The sequence below is a fragment of the Dermacentor albipictus genome, chromosome 2 (assembly GCF_038994185.2).
Source record: "Dermacentor albipictus isolate Rhodes 1998 colony chromosome 2, USDA_Dalb.pri_finalv2, whole genome shotgun sequence".
In the NCBI taxonomy this organism is placed as follows: Eukaryota; Metazoa; Arthropoda; class Arachnida; order Ixodida; family Ixodidae; genus Dermacentor; species Dermacentor albipictus.
The window spans coordinates 32,694,945-32,713,411 of record NC_091822.1 but is presented as its reverse complement, the minus strand read 5'-3'; the positions used below and the strand labels follow the sequence as shown (position 1 = coordinate 32,713,411).

Here is an 18,467-nt window from a genome sequence, read left to right as displayed (position 1 = left end):
TCTGCACATGTGGCACCATGATTGTTCATTCAGCTTGTAGGCCAATGTTTACAAACTTTCATGGCCGATAAATCTACTAGCCTTACTTCGTATAGCTCACTAGTGACTTGCTATCATGATCCATGCTTCGCCTTGCTGGCAAAGTGGGGGCATTTCTTTTTAATTTTTGACTTTCACAATCCAACGTTAATCACGAACAAAGTCACTTTTAAGCAGGCCGTCAACATTCAGCACGAGGAGCGACGTGTGCTGTTGGATGTGCCCGATCACAGTCCCAAAAATTGTGCTTATTCCAAGCACTGTTGGATTCGATGTTATGCGAAGCATATTGAAGGCAGCTGTCTATATAAAATTGATTGGGGCTCCGCACAGCGTTACCAGGTTCACCACTGTGTTTTTGTAAAAGCAGTATTTGTGTGTTTGACGTGAGTGTGCAGAACTGGAATTAACGAGAGAATGCGTGTGTCAGCAGCAAGACGACCACGACTGCGTTAATGATGATTCCACGATTTCTACAAACACTCAATTATTGTGAAAGAGCGAGAGGCAGTTGCGAGACGGGTAAGAAATGCAGAAACTAAATGTTCACTGACGGCAGTCGCGTGGTATCACTTGGAGGACGCAAACGGGTTACATGACGGCAGAACATTAGCACAACCTGAAGCCCGGGTGTTTTTATAGACCATTTGGACGAGTAGCATGGCGCGCTGCTATCGCCTTGGCCCACCCAAGATGACGCTGCTATAGTAGAATTAGATGCGTTGCTGTCATACTTTGACACTGTGTGCAGCAAGAAACAGCTGGCATTGACTAAACGGCCTGGTATCAGCGACAAGGGCCGGGAAGTCCAGGTACAATGCTCGACAGGAACAAGGAGATGGCGCCTTGGTGACCAGCGTTCGGAAATCAACGCGCATGGTTAAGTTATTTTTTAATCGCTCTTTCAAGGGATGAAACTCTCACTCAATATTCTGTTACCCACATGCTGGAATGCTCCAGCGCGTTCCACCTCGCATGAGCGGGTAGCACGCGAAAATCAGAGGCGTGAGATGAAGTACGAAGCGCGAATGGCAAGCCAACGACCATCGCTGCATCGCGAAGAGGAGCATACAGCCACTGCACCTTGTTTTAGACAACATTAGCGAAATTAGCAGAGCTAATTTTGCTGCGTAACGTTACAGCGCAATGAGTGCCATAGCGAAAGACATAGAACAGGCAGCACTCGCCTTGCTCATTGCGCTTGCGCCGTGCCCTCTCAAGCGGTTTCTGTATGAAAATGATCAACTACCAATGTGCAGATATTGGCAACCAGTAACAACTCGTTCTCGTTATCCTTATCGATCAGGGTCAGTTCTTCCACTGCCGCAGTCGGCATAGGCGACCATAACAGCCCTGTCCACGCCGGGTCGGTGTAGTCCTTCTCCGTGAAGAGATCCGAGAAGAGAGGATAGCCGTTGTACATTTATTCTCACGCCAGCCCCGGCAGATCGTCCCTTTTCACGCTGTTTCGCCATATGTCGCACCCGCAAAATTGGCAAAATATTGCGTAGTCACGATTAATGAACACCTGAAACGAGTATCAGTTCCGTCTCGTTCGGGAACACTTCTCCGGTGCTGGAGGCAGGCAGATGCGACCGTAAGCTATTTGGTGCACCTCCGTTCATACGCAACTCGTGAATTCTCGGTAAACGCTGAAAGCTTCTCTTTTTCTCATTTTCTTTTTTTCACACTAATTTTGAGTGCTGCTCCAATGCGCCGAAAATATATTGTATCTAGCCGCGTTCATGGCCGCATGCTTATGGGAGACAGCGAAACCACGATGTTACAACAATTGAGAAATACTATGTTATTGCACCTCTTGCGATCAGCAAAACCCCTATATAGCGCATAATTCTAGCGTGTTTTCAGGCACGCAGGGTCCTGTGGGCTGGAATTCTCCAACATAAGGTGGCCTGACAGCCCGCAAGGTTATCTGACGAAGCTAGCACTAATGCTGGGTTGCCACAGTCAGAAGTTCGAATCATGCCGTTTTTTTTTTCTTTTTCTGACGGTGGGAAACTTGAATTCATGTCCTGCAGCGTACAACATCTGCAGGCTTGGAGCGACGCCTGACACCGGCAGAAGATGCCGAGAGCGAATGGGGATATAGTAATCCAGGTACAACCAAATTAATAAGGCCAGCCAAGCTTCAAGAAATACACTCCATCACCAGAACAGGAAATCGTCTTCCTGGTGCAGTATTAGGCTACTACCTCCCAAACGCTTTCTATAATTAACCCATGGCCCACAGACACCAGCAGCTGCCGAGCACCTGACAAAGGCGCTGGTCAGACCTGTAACTCAGCAGAAGGTGCTAAGAAACAATGGGTCCGGACAGGCTGCCAATGCAAACTGACCCTGTCACCTTTAATGGCCGACCTCTGTCGAGTGAGGCTAGCTTAGCAGCGCTCTTTGAGGAGCGATCAGACATTGTTTGCGATATCATCGGCCTTAGTGAGATTAGAAGAACTGGTGAGGCTTATACATTGCTGAATAACGGTCATGTCCTCTACTATAGAGGACTACCAAATAAAAAGCAGTTCGGAGTAGGATTCGTAATCCATAAGGAGATAGCGGGAAACATTGACAAATTCTACAGAAATAATGAGAGAATCGCAGAAGTAATAAAGCGTAATAGGACGTATAGAGTAAGGGTAGTACAAACCTACGCTTCATTCTGCGCTGAAGATGATGAAGAAATAGAAGTTTTATGAAGATGTTGAATTAGCTATGCGAAGAGCGCAAACTCAGTATATTGCAGTCATGGTCGACTTCAATGCAAAAGTGGGGGAAAAGCAGGCTGGTCAACAAGCAATTCGCAAATATGGCGTGGATTATAGGAGCGCTCGAGGAGAGATGCTGGTAGAATTCCCGGAAAGGAATAAGCTGCGAATACTGAATGCTTTCTTCAGGAAGCGTTGGAACAAAAGGTGGACCTGAAAAAGCCCTAATGGTGAAACAATAAATTAAATTGATTTCAAACTTCCCGCTGATCCCAGCATAGTGCAGGATGTAGATTTGCTCGGTATGGTAAAGTGCAATGATCATATGTTAGTGAGGGCTAGGATGCACCTCAATTTGAAAGGACACAGAGTAAACAGGGTCAAGAAGAAAGAGGCCAACCTTGACGCAATAAGGGTAAAAGCAGACCAATTCAGGTTCGCACTTCGAAAGAAATATGCAGCCTTAGAGAGACGAAGATTACATAGAGGTAATGAATGAAGCAGACTAGGCTGACTTCAGAAGCAGCAATTGAAGTGAGAGTTAGGGCAGCAAGGCCATCAGTAGGCATGTTCTCCCAAGTAACAAAGCACCTAATAAAGAAACGACAGAGAATGACAGGGTTCAATTCAAGAGATCAGATAAAATTCACTGAGCTGTAAAAACTAATCAACAAGGAAAAAAATAAGGTATATTCTGAATTATAACGTGAGAAAGAGTGAGGAAGCAGTAAAAAAATGGACGCAGCCTGAAATCAGTGAAAAGGAAGCTTGGCATCGGACAAACCAAGATGTAGTATGCACTGAAAGATAAGCAGGGTAATATCATCAGCAATCTCGAAGATATAGCAAAAGGACAAGAATTCCGTACTCACCCGTACACTATCCAAAGCAGCCACTATACATCCATTCGAAGCAGTAATGAACAGGTTACAGAGGCTCCTTCTATAACTAGCGGTGACGTGAGCAGGGTCTTGCAAGACATAAAACGGAGAAAACGGCAGGAGAGGATGGCTCACCATTCGATTAATCAAAGATATAGGGAGCATCGTGCTTGAAAAACTTGCGGCCCTTTATACGAATTGTCTATCAACCTCAAGGGTCCCAGAGAACTGGAAGAATGCGAACTTTATACTAATCCACAAAAAGCGAGGCAAGGAATTGAAAAATTATAGGCCCATCAGCTTGCTTAGAGTATTATATAAAATATTTACCAAGGGCAACACTGGATTTTCGTCAAGCAAGGGAACAGGCAGGTTTGGTACTCTGCACTGGATCACATCAATGCCATCAATCAGGTAATAGAGAAATCCGCAGAGTGCAATCAGCCTCTCTATATGGCTTTCATAGGTTATGAAAAGGCATTTGATATAGTAGAGATACAAGCAGTCATAGAGGTATTACGTATTCAAGGAGTACAAGACGCTTACGTAAATATTTTATAAAGTATCTGCAAAGATTACATAGCTCTCTTGATTCTCCGCAAGAAAGGCAGGAAGATACCTATAAAGAAAGGAGTCAGAGAAGGAGACACAATCTCTTCAATGCTATTGACTGCGTGCTTGGAAGTATTCAACCTATTAAACTGGGAAGGCTTAGGGGCAATGCTTATGTGTCCTTCGAAGTACGGGATCAATAGGGGATGTCCTAATATCATCCCAGCGACAGTTACCTCTATAGAGAATCTCGAAGACCACTGTTCTTCGCGTCAGAAATGACTGCAACAACCAAAAACACGTCATAGCAGCTATGACATTACAGGGGCCAATGTCTACGTGACTACATGCGACTGCGTACCAGGGAGCGTAGAACGTGTGTGACGTCATAGATTTCGCACAGGAACGTTTAGAGTGAAGTCATAGTGGCACAGAGTTAATATAACCATCTGTGCAAGTACAGAATTGGATGAATGGATGGATACAACTTTCTTGTACGTCCGGCAAGGTTTAACGCGACCCGGGCTCAGGTCTCCCAAGGGGGAACGTCAAGGCCCTGCCTCAACGCCACCTCGCGGGCTTGTTGGACTGCCCCCATCTGGATTCCGAGGTCTGAGCTGCGCAGAGAGGGACCCACCTCGACGACAGGGTCTCCAGAGTAACTGCCAACCCTCCTATAACTACATTGCACTCCCACAGAATGTGTTTGAGGGTTGCTGGTCCTTCCTAGCACAATTTGCACGTGTCGTCCTGATGCTTATCTGGGAAGATACGTTTCAGACACTCAGCGAGATTATTCTACTGAAACTTGTGACGCCACTTCGGCTATGAGGAAGCACGCAAGTGTGTGGCAGAAATCATCAAAGAATATCAGTAGGTGATACATTATGGTAAATTACAATACAATAATATGTGATAAATAGTGTTTTCTTCTGTTATTTTTGTTTGTTATCAGCGCAGCAGGAAACTACAGGTTTTACTCGTCTGTTCTTTATTTTCGCGTTAAAAATGGACGAATGTTCGTTTGTCGTACCGTCCATGGCTAGATTTTCTGGCTAACAATTAAAGCTTTTGCTGTAGTTGGCGACTTTATCAGGCACCTCTAAGAATTTTTTGCGTAGTTTTTCTTCCGAAGGCCTGGCAACCCTGCAGCGGGGACTCGACGGATTGCAACGCGTTTGCCTGAGCACAACCTTCCCAGAAAATTTTGTCTCGCCGGTGCACGATACCGAGGAGTATGCGTACGGTTTTTTGCGAACTAAGCGTCTCACGTTTTCTTCGATATTCCTTCGTTAGCCAAGTTAGGTGCGCAAAGTAAGCATTAGATTGCGGCCAACACTATTTGCATTGAGTTTTCTAATTTCCGTGACCTCGGCCCACAATAGAAAAAGACATTGTTGTGGCTTAGCAAATTGTAGCATGGTGAGAGTTCGGTTCTGTTACTTCTCCTTTTACTCAAAAGAACAGGCCACGGGACGCTTCAGTTGCCAGATACACTTTTTATATTATTGCGGTAGCAGTATATCGACCCTCCAGGCGCACTACTGCCATCGCCGTCCCATCATGTTTCGTATAAAGACCAAGGGCGATAACATCGTGACCGCGTGCCGCGTGCTGTTTATGCGAGTGAAAGCGTAGGGGGGTGGGGTTGGCACGAGAGCCGACAATGGTGGCTCAGTACTGTGTGCTCAAGGCAGAAAAACGGGGAGGAATCACGCCACCTCCTGTCGCGCGCGATACAACAGGGGGAGTGAAGGGAAGGGGGGCCTCGATGATTGAATCTGTGGTTGCTCAAGATGTTTATTTGCCTTGTTTGGCGCATAACATACAATGACTTTTTCTTAGATACCTACATTTCTTGGAGATTTACACGTATATTTAAATATCTTGTGGAGAATTTTGTGTATACGTGCAGTAAATTTTGTTTCCAGTGACACTTTTTTGTCCTTTATCAAGCTGTACCTTCGCATTTGTATATGCCATCGTATCTTCGCATTTCTAATGTACGAGAGCGAGTAAATTGAAAGTGAGCGAACTAATACCGTGCAATAATGGTTTTGTTCAATTTTTTCGAGGCACCTCAGGCACCTCATTTACACCTCATTTACAAGTGGCAGGCAGGTGTGAGGAGAAATGTTCTTTAATGGTCACAGACACTGGGTCGAGCATGATTGCGTGACATAATGGATGCTCCGAAAGTTGCACAGCATGGTGTCGGCAGGTTTTGGGCAGCTGAAGGTGTTCCCCAAAAGAGATTAGTAGCCATATGGCTGGCGTGTACTTTGAAGGTTCCATTTCGTTGGCCACTGTGAAGCGTTGGAGGAAACGGCTCAAAGAAGGCCGTGTAAGTTGCAAAGGCAATCCAAGAACATGCCAAAGCCGCCATCTATCACCACCAACACAATTGCAAAGGCTGATGTGCTGATTAGACAAGAACGGAGGATAAGCGTCGACGAATTGCCAGGGCGTGCGAACATCAGTCACGGATCGGGTCACACCATAGTTCCTGAACATCTCGGTTATCGGCTCTTGTGTGCGCAATGAATGCCCAAGCGTGTGAAGGACCGCAGGAAGACGGAGAAGTTCGGCACTGCCTTGGCTCATCTAATTCGGTGTAACAATGAGGGGGACGGCCTTTTGTCTACAATTTGGACCAGGGACGAATCATGGTGCTACTGCTACGAGCATGAAATACGACGGCAAAGCTTACACTGAAACAGTTGAATTCACCATCCCCAACAAAAGCAAAGGCCATCATTTCTACCGGAAAGGTATTGTTCACTTTTTTTTTCTTGCGATCATCAGGGGCCATTATATATCGAATTAGCTAAACCAGGAGAGACTATTAATCTTTTCCAATATTCTGAAACGCCGGATGGGCTGCGCGTCGCCATCAAAAACAAACGCGTTGAAAATTGAGCAATGGGCTAATCTTGCTCCACAACAATGCCAGTCCCCAGGCGGCTGATATGGTTAACAAAAAACTGGCAATGTTCAAGTGGGAAACGACGAAACATTCGCCATGCCGCCCAAACCTGTCGCCTTGCGACTTCCACAGTTTGGGGCAATTGAAGAAACAGCTCAAGGGAACCAGGTTCGTGTTGGACGATGACGTGAAAGAGTCAGTCGCAGACTTTTTGAAGCAGCAAACCAAGGAGTAATATAAGATGGGGATCACGCGTCTCGTCAGTCAGTGGGGCAAATTCCTAAGTGCTAATCATGGCTACTTTAAATAAAGTAGCCTATTTGTCATATATTCCAATTGACTCACTCTCATTTGTCTCACGCTCATATATTTTGCAGAATGGCTTTTTATATGTGCTCTCTGTTGCCAATATAACTTCGGTGCAATTACAATACACGACCGGTAACAGCATTAGTGACAATACATTTGAACAAAGTACAGCGCCCCTGAGATTGTTCCCTGGCCGTTGCATATGTACAGAATTGTAAAGAAAGTTCTTGAATGAAAAAGTTTCACTAAAATATTTGTCCTCAACTGGTTCAGTTCATAACCTTTCCTTTTTTCGCGTGGGCGGCCTGCACTGATTTGCTGGTTTCAAACCGAAAAAATTTTATAGTTCGTGTAGTATTGTATTCAATTATTAAATCGAGATAAGAAATGGAATCACTGATATCAATTATTTCGGGCACAATTTTCGAGACTTACGCGTATATTCTTTGGTGACAAGAAATACGTATTTTACTTATCTGGGCAGTGCGTAGCGTTCAAGAATTCGTTTGTGGCGTCTTTGGCAATGACAATACAGTTATTAATCACGTATTTGGTGCTTAGACAAGTTTTTAAGGAAGCCGAGCTCTAACATGTGCTCTTCCCCCCCTTCCGCACGAAATTTCTGGCTACGCCACTGCAATTGGATGTTTGCTAAGCGAGTGGGTTCCAGTCATGCTGCGAAATGTGGAACGGTGGAGGGAAGACGGGTGTAGTGGTTGGCTCCAAAAAAAAAATTGGCTGGTATATATCAACGTATATAATAAATCTGTGTGAGCAAGTACACCGACCTTTACTACATAAGCGCTGTCTGCGTAGCAGGCTCTTCGTGATGGCACGGCTTTTCTTCAGTAGGAAAAAATTACTCATCCACCAGCGTTTATCACTAACTTCAAAAGAAAGAACTATAACCCCGGAACGCCGGTGAGATTCAGTATACCGCTAATTAAAGTATGACAAGGGAGCGGCGCCATTGCCTGGCTTCGTAAGTTCCTCGCAAGTTATCTACACACATCCTCCCCAACTCACACACAAGCTTACGCCCGCTCTTACGCCAACGTAGCAAGGATAAGTGAATGAGCGCACGCTTCAATCAATTAACCGAAGCGTGGGTGACGTCGACTACACCGACAACACGTGAATGTTCGGAGCTGAATGTGACGGTCCTCAGATTAAGCGAGTGCCTGAGGATAATACGTCACTGCGACAAACTGCTACAAACTACAGAACATCTACGTCGCAAGCCCCTTGTGCGCAACAAGAACAAATATATCGCATCTAAACCCCCCAATAAGCGATGCGATACTGACTGCGCTGAGGAACTTTACTGAGTCGTAAACTCAACAAGCCACGGCTTCAAAGGACTAGCCAAATAAAGAACGAAGAACAGAACACTGACCTTGATTTAGTTCACAAGTGGAAAGTTTTGTATTGGGATACATTTCTAACCGCGCTTCTGTAGTGTGAGCACCGTACACGCTGTTTGCGCCGTTTCGACGAGGCCTAATGAGATCCGCAAGCCCTTCCCCGTCCTCTGAAGCTGTGGCGAAATCTTCATGCTGCCCATTCGGTCACCGTCTACGATATGCGCCGAAATAAAGGTTTGCTGAGCTGCACTAGCGTCACGTGTTACATCCAGTGTAAACATGGAGGCAGCTGATGCAAGTAATGGACGCGTTACCACGTGATAACACACGACGGCGCCCACGGGAACGCCGTGAAAAGTGTCCATAGCCCGCCAGAAGCTTCAAACTTTATTCTCACATTTCTAAGAGACCTTGTAGTGTTCTAAAGACGCTTAATACCGCAGCGAGAATGAAGCAGACGTTCGGGCGGAGCAATTGCCGGCCTGTATCGCCAGGCTAATCCTTATTTTGTTATAGCGCAAACTTGACATGGACAACAGAAGGCATATCAGACACACAGAGCGCAACATTCGACAACAAATTTATTTCTCGTTCTCGTCGCTATATGTACACCCTCGGCCCGTCATACAGCACGTGTAAAATTTTCGGAAAAATGAACAAAATATATAAACTGGCAACCATACGTAGACAGTTTCTTGACTCACATATTCACAGACATGTACGCGTTCAATGCGAACAAAGATAATTCAGCTCTTTCGAAGATAGTAAAATGGAAGGTTTACTGACGCATGCGTTGCCGAATGTTGATACGTGTCTGGCTTCTATTATCAAGCGCGTAATTTCACGCCTGCTTCTACTCATGATGACTGTTTCTTTATACCTTGGTTTGCAGTTGCATCTGTGGCAACGGACGGCAAGAAAACGGTCAGCGGCCAATTTGTTAACTTTGTTACTGTGTTCTCGTAGCCTGTCATTTCTGTATCCGCCTGTTTGGCCGATGTAGGATCGTCCGCACCCGAGGCGAATACGGTACACTACACCGGCGATGCAATCAATGGGTTTGTTTTTAAGTTCTTTTTCGCATGCGCTACGTGGGATTCTTTCTGGCCTTGTGTTTCTACAGAGGCTGACCAATTTATTAGGTGCCGAAAATACAACGTTGATGCCGCTCCTTGCAGCAACCTTCATTATTCTATGGGAGAACCCGTGTATGTAGGGGATTACGGCAACCTTTCTTTTGTTCATGTCAGTGCTCGAAACGTGCACCTGCTCCGAACTGCTTTGCTGCGCCTTCTTAAGCAGACCTGTGACACACACAAGCACGTGGCCCGGGTAACCAGTGCAGCTTAAACGCGAGGCTTGCCGTTTGAAGCTATCGTGCATTAGGTGTTGGCATAATTTTTTCAGTTCTTTGCTGAAACACATCTTCGCGATTCCCCTCTTCACAAGCTTTGTATGCGTGGAATGAAATGGTAAAAGTGGCTTACTTGCCCTAGGTTCGTAACACAAGCAGGTTTCGTTATCGGTGAGCACAAACTTGATATCAAGGAATCTAATCCTCCCGTCACATGGCATTTGAAAAGTCGCTTCTAGTGGATTTAGACAGTCACGAATAGCGGTAAAAACAGGAGCACATTCATTAGTAAAACAAGCAGATGAACAGTCCATAAGAACTAAAAAGTCGTCACCATATCTAAAACTTTTACAACCTTAAATTCGTGAAGGCGCTGTGACAGGTCTCTGTCAAGTCTGGCTAAAAACAGATTACTTAACACTGGTGCTAGGCAAGAACCTATACAAACTCCTTGTTTCGGCAGATACAGGGTACCTTTGTTATCGATAAAGGTAGATGTCAAATAAAACCTAAGTAATTCTAAAACATTGTCAATGGATGTACCTGCTTCCATGCTAAACCTAACGGCACCATATGCATCTATGCAACTGTCAATACAGGTGAATAACTCTGATTGTGGCAGAGAATAATAAAGGTCTTTAACCTCGGCAGAGGTTAAACGTTCATTTTTATGAGCTCTTACAAAATTTAAAACCTCCTCATAACTTTTTTTCAGGAAAGGGTCACTGATGTTTAGCAAGTTTAGTTTTTCTTGAAGGTACATGGCGACAAATTTCTGCCACGTGTCCCTCTCAGAAACTATCACCCTGAACGGTACACCTTCTTTGTGAGTCTTAGCACTGAAAAATATTTGCAGAGAATCCTTCTTGCTTCTTTTATGCTGTTCATTATGCATAAATGAACAAGCATTATGCTTTGCAGATTCATCGTTTTACACAATTGTTGTGCTTTCGTTCTGACCTTATTGCAAGAGACGTCATTTCTTTCAATAAAAACTGCCGAAATGGCCTTTATAGCTCTGTCAATCAATTCTTCATGCGAAAAAAATTGCGCAGTCTCCATCTTTATCAGCTGGCAGCACAATCAAATCATGCTGTACCAAGTATGATTCTACGTGCTTCACAGGTAATTTCTGAAGCGGAAGCTTACAGCTTTTTAGGGCATCGACACCTTCGGCAAAGTGCGCGTGAATGCGACCTGCAACTTACATATACCGGTAGGACTCTGCCTGCCTGAACCTGTACGTGGTATCCTGGGTCTCGGACCAAAGTTTGCGCTGCAACCCCCGAAGAAAAAGACGGAACTTTTATCTATTGCGCGTCAGGTCTCTAGACGTACTCCAGAGGACGAGGCCACGAGGATCAACTCCGAAGGTGTCGATGCCTTAAAAAGCTGTAAGCCTCCGCGTCAGAAATTACCTGTGAAACATGTAGAATCATACTTGGTACAGCATGATCTGTGTGTGCTGCCAGCTGATAAAGATGGCGACTTCGCAATTTTTTCGCATGAAGAATTGAATGACAAAGCTATAAACGCTATTTCGGCAGTGTTTAATGAAAGAAATGACATCTCATGCAATAAGGTCAGAACGAAAGCACAACAATTGTGTAAAACGATGAATCTGCAAGGTGTCATGAACAGCATCAAAAAAGCAAGAAGGATTGTCTGGAAGTATTTTTCAGCGCTAAGACTCACAAAGAAGGTGTACCGTTCAGGGTTATAGATTCTGAGAGCGACACGTGGTAGAAATTTGTCGCCATGTACCTTCAATAAAAACTAAACTTGCTAGACATCAGTAAACCTTTCCTGACAAAAAGTTCTGAGGAGTTTCAAAATTTTGTAGGAGCTCATGAAAATCAATGTTTAAAGGCCTTCTCTGCCGATGTTAAAGACCTTTATTATTCTCTGCCACAATAAGAATTATTAACCTGTATTGACAGTGGCATAGATACATATGGTGCCGTTAGGTTTAGCATGGAAGCAGGTACATCCATTGACAATATTTTAGAATAACTTAGGTTTCATTTGTCATCTACCTTTATCAGTGACAAAGGTACCCTGTATCCGCAGAAACAGGGAGTGTGTATAGGTTCTTGCCTAGAGCCATTGCTAAGTAATCTGTTTTTAGCCAAACTTCACAGAGACCTGTCACAACGCCTTCACGAATCTAAGGTTGCAAAAGTGTTTAGATATGTTGACGACTTTTTAGTTCTTATTGGCTGTTCATGCGCTTGCTTTACTAATGAATGTGCTCCTGTTTTTACCACTATCCATGACTCTCTAAATCCACTAGAAGTGACTTTTGAAATGCCTTGTGACGGGAGGATTAGATTCCTTCACATGAAGTTTGTGCTCACCGATAATGAAACCTGCTTGTGTTACGAACCTAGGACACGTAAGCCACTTTTACCGTTTCATTCCGCGCATACAAAGCTTGTGAAGAGGGGAATCGCGAAGATGTACTTCAGTTAAGCACTGAAAAAATCATGCGAAAACCTAATGCACGATAGCTTCGAACGGCAAGCCTCGCGTTTAAGCTGCGCTGGTTACCCGAGCCACGTGCTTGTGTCAGTCGCAGAAGGACTGCTTAAGAAGGCGCAGCAGAGCAGGTCGGAGCAGGTGCACGTTTCGAGCACTGACATGAACAAAAGAAAGGTTGCCGTAATCCCCCATATACACGGTTTCTTCCATAGAATAATGAAGATTGCTGCAAGGAGCGGCATCAACGTTGTATTTTTGCCACCTAATAAATTGGTCAGCTTCTCTGAAAACACAAGGCCAGAAAGAATCCTACGTAGCGCAAGGGAAAAAGAACCTAAAAACAAATTCAATGATTGCATCGCCGGTGTGGTATACCGTATTCCCCTCGGGTGCGCACGATCCTACATCGGTCAAACAGGCGGATGCATAAATGACAGGCTACGAGAACACAGTCACAAAGTTAACAAATTGGCCGCTGACCGCTTTCTTGCCATCCGTTGCCACAGAAGCAAGTGCAAACCAAGAGAGAGAGGCAGAGAGGAGGAAAGACAGGGAGCTTAGCCAGTGTAAGTTCCGGCTGGCTACCCTGTGCTGGGGAAAGGGGTAAAGGGAATAAAAGTAGAAAGAAGAAGAAGAGGGAATAAAATAAGGAAATTTACGCAGTAACGCGATACTACGCATTACCAGATTAAAGAAACTCATCATGAGTAGAAGCAGGTGTGAATTGACGCGCTTGATAATACAAGCCAGACACATATCAATATTCGGCGACACATGCCTCAGTAAACCTTCCATTTCATTATCTTCAAAAGAGCTGAATTATCTTTGTTGGCGTTTAACGTATACATGTCTGTGAATATGTGAGTCGAGAAACAGCCTACGTGTAGTTCCCAGTTCATATTTTTTGTTTATTTTTCCAAAAATTTTACACGTGCTGTATGACGGGTTGAGGGTTTATATATAGCGACGATAACGAGAAATAAATCTGCTGTTGGAAGTAGCGCTGTGTGTCAGGTATGCCTTCTGTTGTCCGTGTCAAGCTTGGGCTATAACGAAATAAGATATGCCGTACCAACAAGCCCCGATTGTTATCCTCATAGTCTAAACCTGCCTGTAGCTGCACCCACAACCACGACCATTGCCTATATGGGACCATGCCTGACATTGTGCAGTGCAAAGACGGGGGTCGATGCCGAAGGAAATACAGTATAAAGCAGCAACATGGTTCACTAATGTGCTTCAGAAAACTTTGCCTTTTTTCTATGTTAACCGTTATTGAGTCACTCTTTTTGGTTTTGCAGGTCCCACGCTCAGCTCTGTTCCTGCTACGCCAACGTTCCCACCTACACAGAGTTGACCTCACTGCCAATTCTTGTAATGCTTACTGCTTCGCTTACAGCACTGGTGATTCAAACTAATTCTGTGCTAGCTCAGTACAGAATTTTTTGTATGTTTGTTTGTTTTTGCAGTAGCTACGCTGCTGGTGCATCCCAAAGGAGATATAATAATCCTCGCAATATCATGACGCTCTAATATCTACAAAAGTGTGTGTTTTGTTATGCAAACCATCGCAGTTTGGATTGTGCGTAATGAAGGGTACACAGTTCTGGTCAACAAAGCGATGGCACACCAAGGCAGTGATCGACTTGCTAAATTAGCAGGTGTCAGATGGAGCACCTACAGATGCTATTAAGTGACATAATACTGAATTTCCACCAATATAATGAGGTTCTTCTTATTTTTCAAAATTACTGCTCCTCAGGACGCGCGTCCAGATATATTTGTGTTCGGAACACGAATGAAACGCAATTATTTTTTTCTCTAATTTACAGCTACACTCTACCGGCTGCTACTTTGCCTCGGAAAGAGCGTTGAGCTGGAAGTTTCACCGGTGCACTTTGCCCGGTATTTCTTCTCCTCATTTAGAACGCTGTTAATGTTGCTTGAATATGATTACGGCTTATTGATGGCAACTTTGATGAAGAATATAGGCATCCTCGCACAGGTGTGGCAAGCGGGTGAAGTCGCATCGTGCATTGCGGCTCAATCCTTCGAATTCTTTTCTGTGTTCGATTGTGCCCTGTGCGTCTCTGACACGAGCCGCCTTGTCCGATAACGTTTGCCACGACCACAGAAGATCAAACCGTTCTCGCAGACAATTACATGCACATAAGCATTAGTCTTCTAACTTTGTATGGCGACGGCAGTTCGCAGTAATGATGTATGAAGCTCTGCGGGCATCGGTTTTTATGCGTCGTTTCCCATTTCCGTGGGGCATCGTTTCGCGTTATAATGGTAATATACGCATTGTTCTTTGCTGAGGGACAGAAAGTCCCCCTCATCGTCTTACGACGTTCGTGGTAGCGTCATTACGTTCAAATGCGCAGTCGTTCATTTGTGTCTACCGCCATTTTGCACTTATTTTTTGTGCTCCTGTAACCTGTCGTTGGTGGAATACATGGTTGTATCTCTTGCTCAATAGGTCATTTATGTGCTGCGAATTTCGTGTGCAACGTAAAAGACATGATTGTCGGTTTTTTTTTAATAAATGTTTAAAGAAGGCCTTATAAAATTTCTGCATATATATGGACATCGCTGCTGCATTGTATAAACCACGTAAATAATATCCCAGAAACAACCGTATGCAGCAGAAATGGTGTACCACATATTCCGTAGTGAGTAAACTTCTTCACAGTGTATTTTGCTTACGAAGACAATGCGTATGCGATGCTAGTATTGCACTTTCCTGGTGCGTGTGCGCTACAATAATGACACTTGCGCATGTCGAACGATAATTACAATCGCGCGAATTGGTTGCAAAGAAGACATCTAATTAAGAAGCCATAACCTACTGCAAGCCGCTGTTACATTGACCAGCTCGGCCTAAAAACAGATTCAATTACGACATCTTTACAGTAATTTTGCCAGAAAACGCATGTGTTTTCCCGGACACCGAAACTGAACGCACAAGGAAGCAATTTACAGCGGCTTTCGTGAACGCCCCGTAACGAATGCTAGGCATGTGCAGGTTGATAGTAGTAGCATTCCACGTCCTTTAAACATGGAAGGTCTGCCAGTTCTGCGCAGTTCTAGTCTGATGCGGGCGTTCGCGATCAGGGACAGTGCGCGCTCCATTCGATGCCTTAAAGTGCGAGGCAATGTCGAATTCGGTGCACGCTGCCCATACGAGGAATGATGCCGTAAATCTCGTACACTTAATCGCAATGTTTATTTCGTAAAGTACATATTAAATAACAGCAGCCCGGGCATCCAACGAAAAAAAATAGCCCAATGTTGGACAAATTGACAGCAATGCCGTTATCACGTTGCACACGTCGCTCCAGGCGAAGCAAAAAAAAAAGAACCTACTAAGATGCCTATGACCCAGACTAATAATTCCAAGGATGTTTTGGGTCTGCGAAAGCCCAGTCCAAGCCATACAAAGGCGGCGTGTAACCGTGGCATATCGCGCGGTCCGTCCACCAGGCGTAGGCGTCGGGATTCTTCGGCTGGTGAGCGAACGGCTCGTGAAGAGCTCGGCACAGCGGACAAAGGTCGACGACGTTGGGGATGAAGGAGCAGCGCTTCTTCCACTCGAAGTAGCGCTTGTATTCCACCCTGTTCCTCAATAAATAACTCAAGAATCCAGCTAGCTCGCCCGACTGTTGAAGGTCTGCCGAGCTCACCACGGAATGAGGCGGGACGTTGAGGGTCGTGTTGGGCGGCACCAACACGACAGGGACCAGGTCGTATTCGAAGGCGTCGTAGATGAGCTCGTACTGGCTGTGGAAACAGTCAGGCTCCAGTCTAACGACGATGAAGTAATAGTTTGCAGCTATATATCTCAAGCACTGCTGCCTCGTCTGGCAGAATCCACTTCCGCAGTCGCCAATCAGATCGAGGTAGAATAGCGGGGTACTGGGATGCTTGGCGTCCATTTCTTCATTCATATGCCTGTAACGCATTAATTGGTAGCTATGTTCCTCGCAAGGGCCAGCAATCCACGCAGCCGGTTTCAAGTGATGCGAAAGGGTGATCGCTTTACTGTTGTGCTCTGCGATGCCAGCCACAGCCGCATCTCCAAGCACACCGCAGCGCCAAGACTTGTAAGGCACCACGACGTCAGCGTCCTCCCGGTGACCCATGGTCCAGTTGAAGCAAGTCCGAATATCCTTGCAAGAACTGCCATCCTCACCAATGCGAAAGTTGCGCGGCAGTCTGCTCGATGGCGAGTAGTGATTCTGCGCCCACAGAATCCATATAGGAAATTCAGTGTGCATCGGAATTTCGCGTTTGTTGCTCGGAAGGTCCAAGGTATTCAGCCGATCTGCCTCGAACACGACGGCATCGCTCCTCATGAGGCGGGTACGGTTGTCTGTGATCTCGCACACTACTGAGACGTCGCCGTCGAGCGGGCAGGTGGTAATGTTGGACGACCAGCGCGTGTGTAGATTGGGGACGTCAAGGTTGAAGGAAAGCGGCCTCATGATGCGGTTCCACAGCAGTATGCGGGGAATGCCGTTGTCGTTCTTGCGCAATCGCCAGTACGCCCATGGCGCCGGTGACTCCCGTTGATGAAGCTGGTATGCCGCGTAGAAATGTAAGCAAGACAAGACCACCCCGAATAGGAAAATTGCTAAGGCTATGTAAAGTTGCTTCTCGCTAAGGCAAAGTACTCGGAATGGTCGCGACCGTGTCTCTGATCCGTCGTCATCGGGATTCGGGTCTTCAGGCCCAGGTTGTTGCGCCCGTTGACGGCTGGATGAAGGGGGCGGAGAGTCGTTGGGATGAGACAATAACTCGAACCTCTCAGGAACGCACGTAGCATCTAATCGGAAAGTAACCCTCCGTGAGCTTCCTGGAGCAGCGGGTTGAGGGTCTGCCATGAAGCTGATGTAAAAAAAGCATAGTTAGTGAAAAATGCATGCGAATAAAGCACTACGGCTCCTGCGATTAGGAGCCGTGTTGTCCAAACAAATACCTGCAAACGGCTAGATTTTTTTACTACTAGATAGAAACAACCGAAAGGAAAGAAAAAAACCTTCCCCGAAGGAACACGCCTCGCTTATTAAGGTAAACAGGAGATAAAATTGTTAGTAATTATGGTAGAAATTCTGAAATGGCTCTTTCTCCCTGCTCTTATTAGGTCACACGAAGGTAGTTTCTTAGAAAGTTGCGCGTGGCATTATGAGTGCCCGTTGTAGCAAACTTATTAGGGTATTTCCTGATAAGCAAACATTCTACCGCGGTACGTCTGATGCCGAATGCAACGTGCGGAAAGATTTGGCAGAATAAATAGCAACTACTGCATTGCGTTTGCGTTGCATCAAGACGACGATCTGTTTAGTCTTACCTCTCGGAATATAAAAGATGCCTGAACTACGGTAGCACGCACGCGCCCTTCCTTTCCAGCGTCCACTTTGCCAAATGCGCAACCGTCTTGCTGTCGCGCACAGCGAACAAGCGAGTGGTTACTTTGCGGCGGGAATCGTTGGCACTCAGCAGTGACGGAAGCGGAAGTGGCCGAGAAAAAGGGTTGTAAGAATCGAACGGTGCTACAGACACGACGCCATAGCCAGATGTGCGCATTTAATTTTGTCGGTGCTACTTTATTCATTTTTTTATTGACTAAAGAAAACAATTTTCACCAAGCTGCGTTGAATACTTTTTTTAGCCTTCATAGCCGAGCCTGCAACTACGGTGCGTTGGTGAGTACCGATTCTTTTCATAAAGTAGCACCCTGTTTATTATGTCCTACTTTCAGCTGTATTGCTTTGAAAGGGCAGGTGTTTTTTAGGGGTGGCACTACGGTCCTGCCAATTAGCAGAAAGCGAGGTT

General features: G+C 45.5%; 1 protein-coding gene across 1 annotated transcript; it reads right to left on the bottom strand.

Moving 5' to 3' along the window:
* Positions 1 to 15,834: 15,834 nt before the first annotated feature.
* On the bottom strand, positions 15,835 to 18,134 carry LOC135916599 (alpha-(1,3)-fucosyltransferase 7-like). The gene is made up of 2 exons (XM_065450030.1): positions 17,983 to 18,134; positions 15,835 to 17,519 (listed from the first exon to the last, which is right to left on the bottom strand). Exon 2 carries the CDS (start codon positions 17,513 to 17,515, stop codon positions 16,019 to 16,021), a length of 1,497 nt encoding a protein of 498 aa, XP_065306102.1. The 5' UTR covers positions 17,516 to 17,519; positions 17,983 to 18,134; the 3' UTR covers positions 15,835 to 16,018.
* Between the last annotated feature and the right edge of the window lie 333 nt (positions 18,135 to 18,467).